General features: G+C 36.8%; 2 protein-coding genes across 3 annotated transcripts in view; both read right to left on the bottom strand.

Moving 5' to 3' along the window:
- Nucleotides 1-160: 160 nt before the first annotated feature.
- LOC146632296 (uncharacterized) lies at nucleotides 161-6,178 on the bottom strand. The gene is made up of 15 exons (XM_085353273.1): nucleotides 5,809-6,178; nucleotides 5,202-5,361; nucleotides 4,685-4,919; nucleotides 4,016-4,119; nucleotides 3,817-3,922; nucleotides 3,688-3,729; nucleotides 3,445-3,563; nucleotides 2,847-2,903; nucleotides 2,681-2,741; nucleotides 2,366-2,589; nucleotides 1,358-1,411; nucleotides 1,220-1,274; nucleotides 1,038-1,139; nucleotides 846-884; nucleotides 161-761 (listed from the first exon to the last, which is right to left on the bottom strand). Exons 2-15 carry the CDS (start codon nucleotides 5,307-5,309, stop codon nucleotides 190-192), a joined length of 1,878 nt encoding a protein of 625 aa, XP_085209399.1. The 5' UTR covers nucleotides 5,310-5,361; nucleotides 5,809-6,178; the 3' UTR covers nucleotides 161-189.
- A 2,708-nt stretch (nucleotides 6,179-8,886) lies between these two features.
- Nucleotides 8,887-13,757, bottom strand: part of LOC146632295 (inter-alpha-trypsin inhibitor heavy chain H3-like) — a 29,020-nt gene continuing 24,149 nt past the window's right edge. Inside the window, exons 17-22 of one of the 2 annotated variants that reach the window (XM_085353272.1) lie at nucleotides 12,015-12,086; nucleotides 11,506-11,613; nucleotides 11,197-11,365; nucleotides 10,067-10,215; nucleotides 9,909-9,993; nucleotides 8,887-9,809 (exon numbers count right to left, since the gene is read on the bottom strand). In XM_085353272.1, coding sequence (XP_085209398.1) covers nucleotides 9,695-9,809; nucleotides 9,909-9,993; nucleotides 10,067-10,215; nucleotides 11,197-11,365; nucleotides 11,506-11,613; nucleotides 12,015-12,086 — 698 coding nt within the window. In that variant the 3' untranslated portion in view covers nucleotides 8,887-9,694. The remainder of the gene's footprint in view (nucleotides 9,810-9,908; nucleotides 9,994-10,066; nucleotides 10,216-11,196; nucleotides 11,366-11,505; nucleotides 11,614-12,014; nucleotides 12,087-13,757) is intronic. The other variant, XM_085353271.1, reaches the window with a different exon arrangement.

Here is a 13,757-nt window from a genome sequence, read left to right as displayed (position 1 = left end):
CTTATCACTGAGTCGGGAGTCTTATTCTTCATTAGCATATCATCTTCATGGCAGCCAACTCTGATGAACATATTCTTCATGTACACAAAAAAGCAATACAGCTTATTAAAGTACATTTGGGTGATTTAAAAGATTTACACGATGATGCCCTCTTGCTGGTCTTGGTCCCTTTTTAGCCATTGGAGTACCTCACCTTCCTCCATATGATCCTCTCTCTGTCTTTGTCACAGTTAGCTCAGCTAGGAGAGACTGATTCTGAGAGGGAAGACTAAACAGTGGCAGCCCCTGAAGAAGCTCTGGTAAACACCTGTCTCTGGTGTGAGTCTCTCTTGGGTGGGAATCAAATTTCACCAGAACGAAACGTTTACCAGCTCTATCAAGGAGCTTGTCAGCTTGAATTAGGGACAGGGAGGCTGTGAACAAATCAGAATACGGTGACCACAGCTTTGGTAGATCATTTTCTTTGTTCCCCATGCTTTCGTTGATAATATCTTTGTTCCAGTGCATCCATTCTTCGGTTCTCTCCAAGGCTCTACGTGTCAGAACCAGCAGAACTCGGCCACCCAGGCTGTTAAGCTCCAGCAGCTGTGAATGCAGCCATGGCAGAGGCCCCCAATTACACTGCTCCCTCCTGCTCCACTGGTCGACAGACACACTGAAGCCCTTGTCGCTGAGGTTGGACCCGATCTGACACACCAACTTAGAAGTGGCATCATCCACGTCTGGGGGGCTCAGCAGGACAACATGACGCATCTTACCAACTTTAGAGAAAAGTAAGTTAGAATTGTATTGTTGTGGGTGTATGTGTTTGTGTGTTTTAGTGAAAGTAGAGAAAAAAAACTCACTTTTTACTATCCCACCGTGTTGCCAGCTCCACACCCATCCTATAAAAGTAAGAACAGGTAAATTTAAATCACTGGATTTATCACTACATGGATATTTATCTCTTCACAAATAACTGATTCGCTGCACCGTGAATACGCGATGTTATTGTTAGACTACTAACGCGAAAAAGAAAAGGAAATTTTCAAACTTACCCTTGATAGATTTATGAAAGGACCATAACAACAGCACAGTAATGAAAGCCAGCAGCATAACAGCAGTGGCTAGGAGACTCCAGCGCCACCTGCCAGCTGCAACTAGGAAAAAATAAAATCCCTTTTCAGAAAATAGAAGAATGCTATTCTTTTACAATTTTTAAAATGTGACATGTACCTACCATTGTCATCAAAACAAAATGGACCTAGGTCATGTTCCATTCCCTTTACTCTCATCTGCACAAACAAATAAAAACAAAGGAGTTACCTCTGTTCAGGAATCAGGTATGACTAAGTCTATACATTTTGGAATACTTTACCATCAAACACGGCAAGGGCCGGAGGGGTACATTTTCAAACACAAATGTGTTCACCTGATGAAACAATTGCAAATCCTATTAGTTTATAAAATAGGGTGTTCAGCTAGACACTGTTTTATTTTATTTTTGTCTAATACAGATACATTGATACTAATATTGGTACTTCACTCGTTGCAAATGTCCTTTATTTTCAATTAAGAGCTGGAACAAACTGATATAGTGCATGCAATCCCGATCAAAAGTTTAAGACCACTTGCAAAAATGGCAAAATTTTTTTTGCATGATTGGATCTTAACAAGGTTCCAAGTAGCGCTTCAATATGCAACAAGAAGAAATGGGAGTGAGACAAAACATTTTTGAGCATGTAGTTTTTTGAAAACAACGCTGAAACTGAAACAGGCTGTTTTACAGCTGATCAAAAGGCCAAATCTGTCAAAGAAAAATTGATTCATTGTCAAATTCTGTCAGGTAATCACACTGTCACGATGTTCTGAAGGCAAAAGCAAAAAAATGTTCCCTTTTTGAGTGTCGTCAGGTTGCTGAACTGCATAAGCAGGGTCGCAAAAAGAGTCTCTTGAAATCCATATACCTGACCGTTTGGACCAAACACGGGACATTGAAAGGTGGAAGAAAGTTTTATTCTCTGATGAGAAAAAATGTAACCTTGATTCCAACGTTAGTGGCATGACAAGCAGATCCCACCTGAGATGTTTTCTACACGCCACAGTGGAAGGGGCGCCATAATTGTCTGAGTTGTTTCAGCACTGTTTTCAATAAATTGCGTGCTCCAAAAAATGTTTTGTCTTTCTTCTTGTTGGATGTTGAAGCTCTACATGGAACCTTGTTAAGATCCAACCATGTAAAATATGATTTTTTTTTTTACCATTTTCAGGTGGTCTTGAAAACAGATAGATAGATAGATAGATAGATAGATAGATAGATAGATAGATAGATAGATAGTAATAGTGAAGAGTCTGAAAAAGAGGAGTGCACGCCTTCACTTCTTACCCAGAGTCCCTTGATGTTTTGTTTCCATGCAGTGCCATTTTCCAGCTGTTGGCTGAAGGCACTCCTGCTTCGACTGTGTTTCTTAAGCAGCCACACTTTACCATCCAGCCTGCAAGGTGCAGACACGTTCCAGGATAACATTTCTCCAAAGCTGGTCATTTGTACATGGGGCTTTGACACGGTGATATTTTCCCATATGTTCTTTTGTGATTCATTTAGAGAATCTAGGGGAGACACATAGTGAGTTATGATGTCTACATTTCAAGGAGGTAATCATCCCAATTAAATAAATACACATTGCTCAAATTTTCTCACCAGATTTATTGAAGGGGCATTGTAGTGACCGTGTAGACCTTTGTCCATCCTCGTACCACAGCTATAGGACATGTGAATATGTGAATATGATAGTCATATAAGTCTGCATGGGACACAAGACTGCTGATATTAGCCAGGAGAAATCATGTAAAAGAGCTGATGATACCTGGAGACACATGCAGCGGGTTACGGAGTACAGTGGTATGGTCATCCTGTTCCAACTCTGCAGAGTAACATTTAAAATGGCTTCAGCGAAGAGTAGTACAACTTTAGTACAATTTGCCTAATTGCCCAGCTACTTTTGTGGGCAGAGGAAGACAATATTCACTACATTTATCAGGTTATGTTTATCAGGTAGTTACTTTGCAGTGTTAATGATTACTTATTATTATTTGCAGTGCATTTAATAAAGCAGTGAAAGCATTTCCTCCTCAAATTCTCGAATTATTCCTTAAACTAAATACCTTCTTCACACACACTAAAAGTAATAAAATTAGCTTCACCTACACCAGCCATCGAATATTATGATTGTATACTTATTCGTGTTTATATAACATCATGAAAAACTCCACATGATGAGTAATTTCTCCTCTGATGCGTTCTAATAATTTGAAATAAAGTGAAATTTTAATGCTACAGTTTTACTTGGAATGGTGTTTTTGCTTCTTTTACTAAAAAAAAAAGTCAAACCCTTTCCAACCTTTGTACAGAATATAAATGACAAACTATAAATGTCATGAAATTAAGGCACTGATATCACTAACCTGACACCTTCCTTTCTGCTCGTACTGGATGCACATCGAGGGGGGGATCTTATTCCCGTCTTCAAGCTGCAGCTCCACTTGATTCATCTTTGAGTTTACTGCAAATGTGAATTTGGGCACTGAAAAGAGGAAATCAGTGTCAGTTATTAGGTATGTTTTCTCTCTCTCTCTCTCTCTCTCTCTCTCTCTTTTTGTTGTTTTTTGCTTTAATGCACAGGGACATTGTTTGATTGTGTGTTTTACCTTGACACTCTGGTAAAGTTTTCTGCAGTTCCTGGGAGCACACTGAGAACAAACAGGTATATATGTCACTGTTGCCAGATGTGTAATAAGCTGTAGCTTTATAGTTCAAACGTAATTAAAAATACACACCTTCATTAAAAGAAGGAGCAGCAACCCTTTCAGTTATACTTGAGCTACGGACAATCAGGGAGATTTCAAAGGGAAAGCCATCTGACTGAGTAATCACCACTGAGATCTGTAGAAGTCACATACAGATCAGCGTTAATGAGACAAGTATGCTGGAAGTGAGGCAGTAATGGCAGTGCAAAGTACATGGGGTTTACAATACCTTTAGCTGGTTTTGTTGAGTAAGAGCTTCATTATTCACTGTAAACACCACCTTCTTGCACTTTGGCATGGACGCTTCTGTGCAATAACATACTGTCAATGACCCTGTGGTAACACAGAAACAAACGAAGGTGTGGATAAGAAAGAATTGAAACTTCATTTCCACAATAAGCCAGTAGTCTTATCTGTCAAGACGCTTGACTTATATTGTATTACTAACCATTAGTAACTGAAGCTAGTGGTTTTCACTTGTGCCACTGTTATCTATGACAGCGTTGCAACAAACCTCTGCTTCTTCAGATTGACTTATGAAAAAGCAAATCAGATGTAACTGATTTTTATTGTGAGCTAAATTGTTGTTTTGTTAGCAAAACACGTGTTCATTTCACACGAACCATTTCACAAATAAACTCCATGTTTGCTCATTCATTGTTCCAGTGATGATTCCCAACATGCCAGGACATGTTCTTCTACTTCCAAAACACATCTGCTTGTATATCGCAGCAAGTAACTCTGACTTTCAAGTAAATAAGAGTCATTGCTCACTGTAGTGGCTTTCCTTCAACCAAGACAAAAGTTTAAAAATTGCATCACATAAAAAGGCACGTTACAGTTTCCTTTTGTTTTAATACAAGGCTGATGTTTGAACTTATAAGTGGATTTCAAATACCTTGTGAAGTGATCTTGTCTTCTCTGTATTCTTCCATTTCTGAGCCAGAGGAGCCTTGATCCTCCGTGTCTTCATCTGGATCGATGTTAAACTCTATGTCTATCACCAAACATAATGCACATGCTGTCTTGTTCGTACAGCAGAGCTTAAAATCTGGTTTTAGTGTCTGAACATCCACAGTGTTTTTGCTGGGATTAACAGGCATCTCATCTTTCATCTTGCATTTAGAGAGACCCTTTAAGGAGAAAAAAAATTGGAGGAAAAACATTTGACTTGTTACTGAATGAGCCTGGGTGGCAATATTTGCAGTTCTGATGACTATGTTATAAAACATAAAACACTCTGATCATATAACCTTTTGTCTGCTTTTAATTAAATGTTTAAGAACAGATAACTTGATTGGTGAAACAGGAAATGAAAATGTTCAGGGACATTATGATAAACTATCAATGAAAACTGTGTTTTATGTACAGGGCATGCCATTGTCGGTGTATTTAAGCACTGTAAATTATAGTACCTGTGAGCAAATGACTTTGTGGCTGTCATGTTCAAAAATCTCCAAGCCATGAAGTGGCATGTGTAGACTCAGTAAAATACACCAGAAGGACCATCCAAGAGCCAACATTCTTCTTTAGGTATCTGCAGCAGTCCTACAGCATTCTTCTACGCATATTTCTCTGAGGGCAACATTCAAACCTTGTTAAGCGAGTAATTTGGCTGCTTCCTGATCATCAGCTGGGTTAGAGATTGGAAGTTATACACATAGAAACTCTATTTGTACAAGGAAGGGAGTGAGGCACTGAGATAAACTATAAACCCACATATATGAATATGTGTTTCACATTTATTTATGGTCTAGTCAAAAAGAGATAAAAAAAATAAGTTATTTTGTTTAACAGAATAACTTAATCAATACAATTTAGATCTAGCAACTTGACTGGCATTGGCAATCTTTGTGTTGTTAACAAATCCATTACAGTGTTCGCTGTTAACTCAATAGTCCTTGCTTAAAACGCATTCAAACATGAAAAATAAGAACACTGTAGTATGACATTAGATAAGACAGGAGTATAATGACATAAAACTACAGCAAAATTAGTAATCTAATAGAGAAATAGTCTTACTTTCTTTAAAATCTCGTGTTGTAATCCACTCCAAAGTGTGCATTTCTACTGGGTGTTCAGCTCCACACCTTACCAAAGTATCCCACAAGTGCTTGAGTCATGTGAAAATTGCACCACACCGCACGTCATTGTACTGAATCAAGACAAGTCCCTCCCTCTCTCTCCCTGCCTCTCTTTCTTTCTGTTCCTGTCTGCAACCGAGACTCAGCAATCCGCATAATCCTAAAACTTCCTGCTCCGAATTCTTGATTACAGTGTAACCAACACAAACGACAAAGTTCAAAGTCCACAAGGAGGTTTTTTTCTGGGTTTTTTTGTTGTTGTTTTTTTTAAAATCAGAACAAGGTTCAACCTTTATAAGACTAAAGTATTCTTAAACAGTACACAGAGTGTTACTTTAACAGTTAACAGTTCCTATTTGGGTTTTTTGTTCTGTTTTTTTGGACAGCACTTGATAATGTGTTCTCTGTGCCTTTGTCAAAAATTCCTTGTGTTGCTGTTTTTGGTATACTGTGCCTAGATAAACAAGTTTAACACCTACTTGCATGTCTTTCATCCACTCTAATGCAGCCCGTTGAGTGAGAATTATTCAAGGAGGAACACAATGGCACACCTTGCACAGCAGCTCAACTGGTTTGACCACATAATGCTTAACTAAACTCAAAACCGTGTCTGTCTCTTGAGAAGAAAAAAAAGAAGAAAAAAAAGAAAAGAAAACGTATATCAGTGTTTTTGCTTTGTCACTGTGAGACAATGGCACTGAAGTTTTCAAGCCTTTCTGCATTTACCATTTCATTTTTTGTCCGATTTGTTTTTCAATGCACTGCAATAATCAGAAATTTCCAGTTTAAGATAACATCTTCTCTTTGTTTAAGAACCAGTTAATAAAGAGTGAGTGAACAGTGAGGCATATCACCACCCGTGTAACCGAACTCTGCTTGTCCCTGTCCATGCAAGTTTGAACACTTTAAAACTTGTGCTGTGTTTATGTTTTTCAGTTTCTGCTATTACCATTAAAAAAAGCAGATAGCCTTGCTAATCTCATTTCTTTTCACTTAAACATGGAGTTAGCTTTCATTCATAATGCTTCAAAATTATTGCATTTAAACAGGTTGCCAATGTGAAGTATTTGTTACTTTAGCGCAGTGTAAGAAGTGTTCACATTACTTTCACTTTTGGTTTGTATCATGAAGAGACAGGTGCATGCAGAGCTACAAGCTGGTGTTGTTGCATTCTTTACATTGAAAGGACTAAGATGCTTGGTAGAAAGCACTAAGACAGTAAGAAGTATATAAATAATACCTTTTTTACTGTCAATTCTGTGCAAAGGAGTAATGTTGGAAGGTAAAGTGGCACCACACATTTTCTACTGAGTAATTACCGTTATTGCAAATCTTGATATATATATATATATATATATATATATATATATATATATATATATATATATATATATATATATATATATATATATATATATATATATATATATATATTTCAAGACATTAAATACGAGGTTATACGAGTCATTCATATAAACCTTTTTTTCTGTTAATGTTGGTAACAGGTAGAAAAGTATGAAGGAGCATTAGTAATATATTAGTAATATATATTATTGATCATATTGATCATTATTGAGAATACATTTGGAATTTCTTCCACAGTTTTCCATCTGACTTTCTATCCCATCTTTTTAATGTCCTTAAAGTCCTCTCCACACTCTGTTTATGTGCTAAGAAATAACCTCCTTCTTACTAAAACCGATTCTGAAGTACGATCTCATTAACCCAACTACACAAGACGTTTTGCAGAGGGTAAAGCAGCCATGACAGTTTGCTTGATACAACAACTGTAACATTCAGATTTCTTTTTCTCAAAATAGAATTACAACTTTAATCTTGAAACTTCAATTTTATTCTCAAAATGATAAATAATATTTTTCTTCTTAATGTGGCCTAATACTCCATCATAGGAAAGACATTTTCCTCATTTTACTTTGAGTTATTTAACTTATTTCACAGTTAATATAAATCTTTCTTTTATAGCTTAGCTTATAACAAAGAAAACTCTAGTCTAGGTGTTGGAGTAAAAAACCTTAGTAAACAGAACCAATCAGTGCAAAGTTTAAAAAGACTGAAGAGACTGCTTAAACTTTTCTTTAGGAGTTAGATATGTCACTGTATTTCTTGGTCAGTCTTGGACACATCACCCAGTTTGGACTGGTGTGAATAAGTGACCAACGAACTAAATAAGGCCACACATTCTAAGGAGGAGAGGCCAGGGCCCCCTATAAAAACATGGAGGCTCCAGTCAACATAACATAACAACACAAATAAAATAGCCTCTACACATTTAACAGAATATTCATGCTCACAGTATTCAAGTTAAAGTTGACAGATTATATGAGTTAGGCTGTATGTTATATAACATATGTGTCATGGTTCTATTGTGAACCAAAGTCTAACGTTTTGTTAGACTTTGGTTCCACTCCACTGATTAAAATAGCTGCCTTTCCGCACCAGTTGTGGTAGAGATGCATGCTGGGAATTTTTTTATTTTTTATCTTAACTTAATCTCAGTCATTTGTGCAAAATGTCCTTTAACCTGTTGTCATCAAATATGGAGGAGCTAAGATAAGGCATATTAGAATATCTTGAAAGTAAGAAGATGAAAGACTACTCCTTCCCATTTAGTACTTTAGTTTTCTTTATATGCAGTTTTATTTTAAACTGTAAATCTGAGCATTATATATACATATGTTTTGGGAAACTATAAACAATGACCAAAAGGTAATAATAACAGTAAAAATTATAACAATTTATTTAGTAGTTGCAGTATTAGAAGTACTCATCATTTAAACTTGTGTTTAATTTTCCTAAGACTTCTAAACTGGTCCATTGTTTGAGTTAGGTGCCTCCTTATGCAGGAATAGGTCAGTGTTAAGTGGCTATAGAAAATATAACAAAAAAAGCATTTCTTTGAAAATAGTCAAGTAATACTGGACATAAATGAGCGAAAAAGGAGCCAATGTCCAAAGGAAAACTTTGAAACTTCAAAAAACCCAGTGAACCGTTGCTATTAATGTTGAAAATTTACAAGAAAGTCTAGCTCTCTCCTTGAAAAGAAAATACAAAGAAACAAGGGTGGCTCGAATGTGTTTTGAATTTCTTGTACATCAACCTCCCCAGCAGGAGGGGCTTATAGCTGTTGTACAGAAGAGCTCGCAAACAAGGTTAGGGAATAGTTTGGATTCTTTATTCATTCGCTTGATATCCATTCCATAAACTGTTCTGAGGAAGTCATGAAATTATGCAAGAAAAATAACAGCATTATATTTGTCAGAGATCCTTGAATCAAGTCAGCCTCATTACATGTCATTTGCAGTTTGAGGCTAAAGACAAAACAGAAGAGATGTTTTAAAAAGTTTCCTCTCTCAATGTTCTGGTACTTAACCAGGATTCAGAAATATTTGAAATTGTTATTTATAAGCAAACCTTCTACAATCCAACTCTCTTCCAGATCAGCCAGCAAAGCTGATTAACATTTAGCTATAACAATATGATTACTGTAGTTTAAACTTATAAAATTAATTTTTTTATTTTTCAACGAATTTAAAAAATAAAGGTGTAGAAGTATGCCTGTTATTGTCATCTCAACTGCATTTGTGTCATTTTGGACGCTATGTTAATGGCAGATGGTGGTAATCATAAATCCTGATTTATGTATGTTATTTTTAATTGGTAATGCTGTCTGACACTAGATCCACATTCACAGTTATATTTCTACATGTTGGAAACAGATGGAAAGAAAGTTTCCACAATATATGTTTTTGCCTTGTTTTCCTTTTAAATTAAAGATTTTTCAAATAAATCAACATATTTGCCAGTTAAAGCTGTGTAATGACAAACTGGAACAGTGGTCTCTGCAGGGCAGAGTCAGCAGACGTGAGCCAACACTTCATTGTGACAGGAGAAGCAAAGCTGTAGTCAACAACCATCTCCCTACAAAAGAAAGAATAAAGAGATCATTAATCTTTGTAGAAATGGCTGGATTCTAAAGCAAAACAAAAACATAAATACAAAAAAGAAAAGAATATATACCCAGTAACGTCTGCCTCCTGGTTTTTAATCTTTAGTTTTCTGACAGGAGCTTGCTGTACCTCCTCATAAACTGCAGCCTCTACAGCTGGAAAGAGAGAGTGAAGCAACATTGAAAACCAATGCAGCAAGGACACACACACACACAGCTTTTCACTCACCTAAAAGTCCTTCAGCATTGTTGTCCGAGGGACGCCGTCTTAAAACTGGCCAAAGGATTTTTGGACCATTGTTCTCATGAACTATGATGACCATTCGCATGTCTCCAGTGGCAACGTCTATTTCGTTGTTGCGCACAATCACTGTCACACTGGAAAAACATGGAGTTACTCAACTTTTTTTTAAAGCTGTATAAAGCACCTGCACAGATCATGCTACTTGGATGAATTTAGCCTGCTCTGATTAAACAGCAGTGCAGTGCATAAAGTACAGGGACTTTAATGTTAGCATCTTTTGTAAAAGTGAATTTATGACAGTGAATTCATGACAAACTCTACTTCATGTCTGCCCCTGCCATTTTCATTCTGTACTTCAGTTCATGGCCTGAACAAATAATTATTTGCATCCATCAATGCATTTTCTTCCACTTATCCATGATAGGAGCTGGAGCCTATTCCTGAGAGTTGGGGTACACCCAGGATAGGTCCTCAGTCTGACACAGTGCTGGCTTGGTTTCTAATAAGTAAACTTAAGTCTGTAAATAAATATAAGTGTATGGCTTGTAGTCTACCTCAGCATAAAAAGTGAAGATCTGTATGCACTCGTCTGCCTGTATTCTCGTGCATTTGGGCTTTACTCAAATCCACTCATGTGAGAAACAATCATGTTCCTGCTTTCGCTTTCCTTTTCTGAGCCAGCTAATCTCTGTTCTGTGTGTTTTAAATCTCACAGCCTCTTATCATTTTGCTTTTCGGACTCCTTCATGTGACCCACCTCTTCCAATTGCTTTACCTCATCCACCATTCGCATGTACCCTCCTAACATTGACTCTGATCTGTTACACTATGTCTAATCACCAAATAGCTTATAATTCATACTCTTTACTTATATATCTTACCGGTGCTTTCAAACGATCTGTCCTTACTAAAATCATATCCCATCTGTTCAATAATCAACACAAAATAAAAAACAAACTTTTTAGGGGTTTCAGCCTCAGAGATGTCAGCTAACATATATAGGTGCTGAGAGAGACAGTCTTCTCATGTAAATCTTGGTAACACAGGTGAATAAGGTCACACATCTGTGCTTAAAGCTGAGAGCACGAGTCTCGACCATGATAATACAACATCACCTTCCAGCTGTAATGCGATCCTGTCCAGTGTAATATGTCACTGTCTGTCCATCTCGTACAGTGACCCAGTTGGTGTCGATCTCAACATGTTGGCTGTCTTTGACGTGTATGAAAATTCTGCTGAAGCCTCCATTTGTAACTGAATCAAGCTCACCATTTACAGACAGTTCTAGAAGAAAAGAGAAATGCTCATCTTATACCACAAACTGGAGTTTTCATATGAAAATAACAATGGGGAAGAAAAATATTCGTTTATATTACACTGAAAAGAAAAAAAAAATTAGGATGGAAAAAGCTAACACTACTGACCCCTGCTGGGATAGTGAAGAAGTTTAAGGCGGACAGGTCCACTGACATCAAAGCATAGTGGAACAGTCTGATTCTCAGCTTTTAGCAAAAACCTGTGGAGTACAGGAACTAGAGATACAGAGGTACACAGTGTTAGAACATTTTTAGTGAAATTAAATATTCACCCCAGGTTTTCTACCCAAAATGTGCTTTATAACCCCTGAGCCAGGAATCCAAAAAATACACATTTGTTCATACATACTATGCAGAGCCTGATTTATATAACATATTATTCTTACAATTTTGTTTGCTTTTCTTTTTGTTTTATGGTTAATGAAGAGATTTGAAAAACAGCCCATGTTTGGAGTTTCCTTCCAGAAAAAAAGTATGTAATTTGCTGCATATCTGAGTACATCATGGGTTGTTTGGAACTTGCAATACAAAAAAAGCAAACAAACAAAAGAAACCAAACCAAAACAATTACTATTATTTTTTTTATCAACCTGAATGACATCAAGGCAATACAATACCATCAGTGGATTCCAGAGTAGTAGTATCACGTGAAAGATGAACAACAGCAGGTTGGACATCAGGGAGAACAACTGTAAATACATTTAATCACATACACTAATATTTTAAGTCTTTATGTTGCATATTGAGTTTATAAACACATCCTGATACTAACCACTGCTTTAAATAAATAAATAAAGACACGTATATATTGAGTCTCACAACTCAGTGTCAATCTGTAAACATAGTTTGTACATAAATTCTAATTTTTGCACTTCAAGTTGTTAGAAATGTTGTTGACAAACATTATCAAAGACAGCTCCTACACTGGTTTTGACCTGTTCAACCTGCTTCACTCAGGGAAACACTACAGATGCAGCGTAAATAGTTTCTTCCAAAAAGCCATAACCACGCTGCACTGACAATACAATACCACCTCCCAATCCAAGGACTACCCTCTACACCCAGACTACACTCTTTACCATCACTACTGTGTAATATTTAATTAATTTAATACTGTTCATATGTATATAGTGCTGCAAAACGGTGCCCCCCTCCCCGTTTCTTTTTCTACATGTCTGCACTGAGAAGGAGATGCTCTGTATCTCATTGTGCATGTGTACAGTGACAATAAAAAGCATTGTATTCTATTCTATTACCCCACAAATGCAAAACCTGATAGTACATATGAATTCATATAAAAGCTTTGAATGCTTCACTAGAAGAACAGATGTTAGGAAACCCAGTAAAATTACGCATTAAAACTGTGCACACAGGTTTTTTGGGTAATTACCAATACTGTTAATCTAAAAATAAACAGTAACATATAAGAAGGAAATATCTGTTTTTATTATATACTTTTGTATGTTTTTGTAAGAGTACATTTGAAAATTCAGGGATAATATTAATGATTATATTTTAGCATTGACAATATGATTTTAATTAAACAGCTTGCACATACTGTTGTATTAATTATTCCAATAAACAGATTTGTTTTGGTAGTTACCAATACTGTTAATTTTATGGTAGCAATTACATGAACCTTGCATCAGGTGATGGTCTATTACATTTGTTAAGCACTGTACCTCGACCAGAGAATCCTTTTTCAGGTGAATTCTGTACATTACGTGACTTAAATAAGAATAGACAATCGGACTTCTACCGGATTGCAGAAGTTGGAACAGTTTGTTGCCAGGATGGGACGGGTCCTTCAGTATCTGCGCTGCTCTAGTCCGTCATCTCCTGGTTGCATTTATACCCTAGTGGAGGTCCCTTAAGAGGACTATTAATCATGTGACTCATCACATGAGCCAAAGTGTGAAAAAGGCATGGGTCATAATCACAAGAGGTTTTTGGGTTAAACCACTGTGGGACCTTGCTTCACCTGATGCTAGATGTAAGTGGGGCGTGAGCTGGGAAGGGATCTCAAAGCTGGTTTGTAGGTGGCAGACAGTTGGTGTTGTAAGCAACCCCCTCTGTTCAAAGATGGTCATTCACAGTAGACATAAATAGCTTCTTTTACTCCTCTTTCAGATTATCTGTCTTCTGTTTCCAAAATGTGAACTTTGCCATCCTTGACAGAGTGACCTTTGACCTTTAGATCCAGTTGTATAGCCAAGTCTTGTCCCATCAAGATGGCTCTTCTATGTCATGTGTTTATAGTATGGCTGTTTGGATTCTGTGATGTAGAGGTGTGGCTGGGTCTGAAGTGGACTGGGATGTCATGCTTGGTGAAAATTCTCATTTGGTTCTAGAACTCAATA

Source organism: Diplotaxodon limnothrissa, linkage group LG5 (assembly GCF_057381915.1).
Source record: "Diplotaxodon limnothrissa isolate DT_005_m linkage group LG5, D_limnothrissa_male_GT1.1, whole genome shotgun sequence".
Taxonomy (NCBI): domain Eukaryota; kingdom Metazoa; phylum Chordata; class Actinopteri; order Cichliformes; family Cichlidae; genus Diplotaxodon; species Diplotaxodon limnothrissa.
Note: the sequence above shows the minus strand (reverse complement) of the source record. Positions and strands in the feature narration are given on the sequence as shown.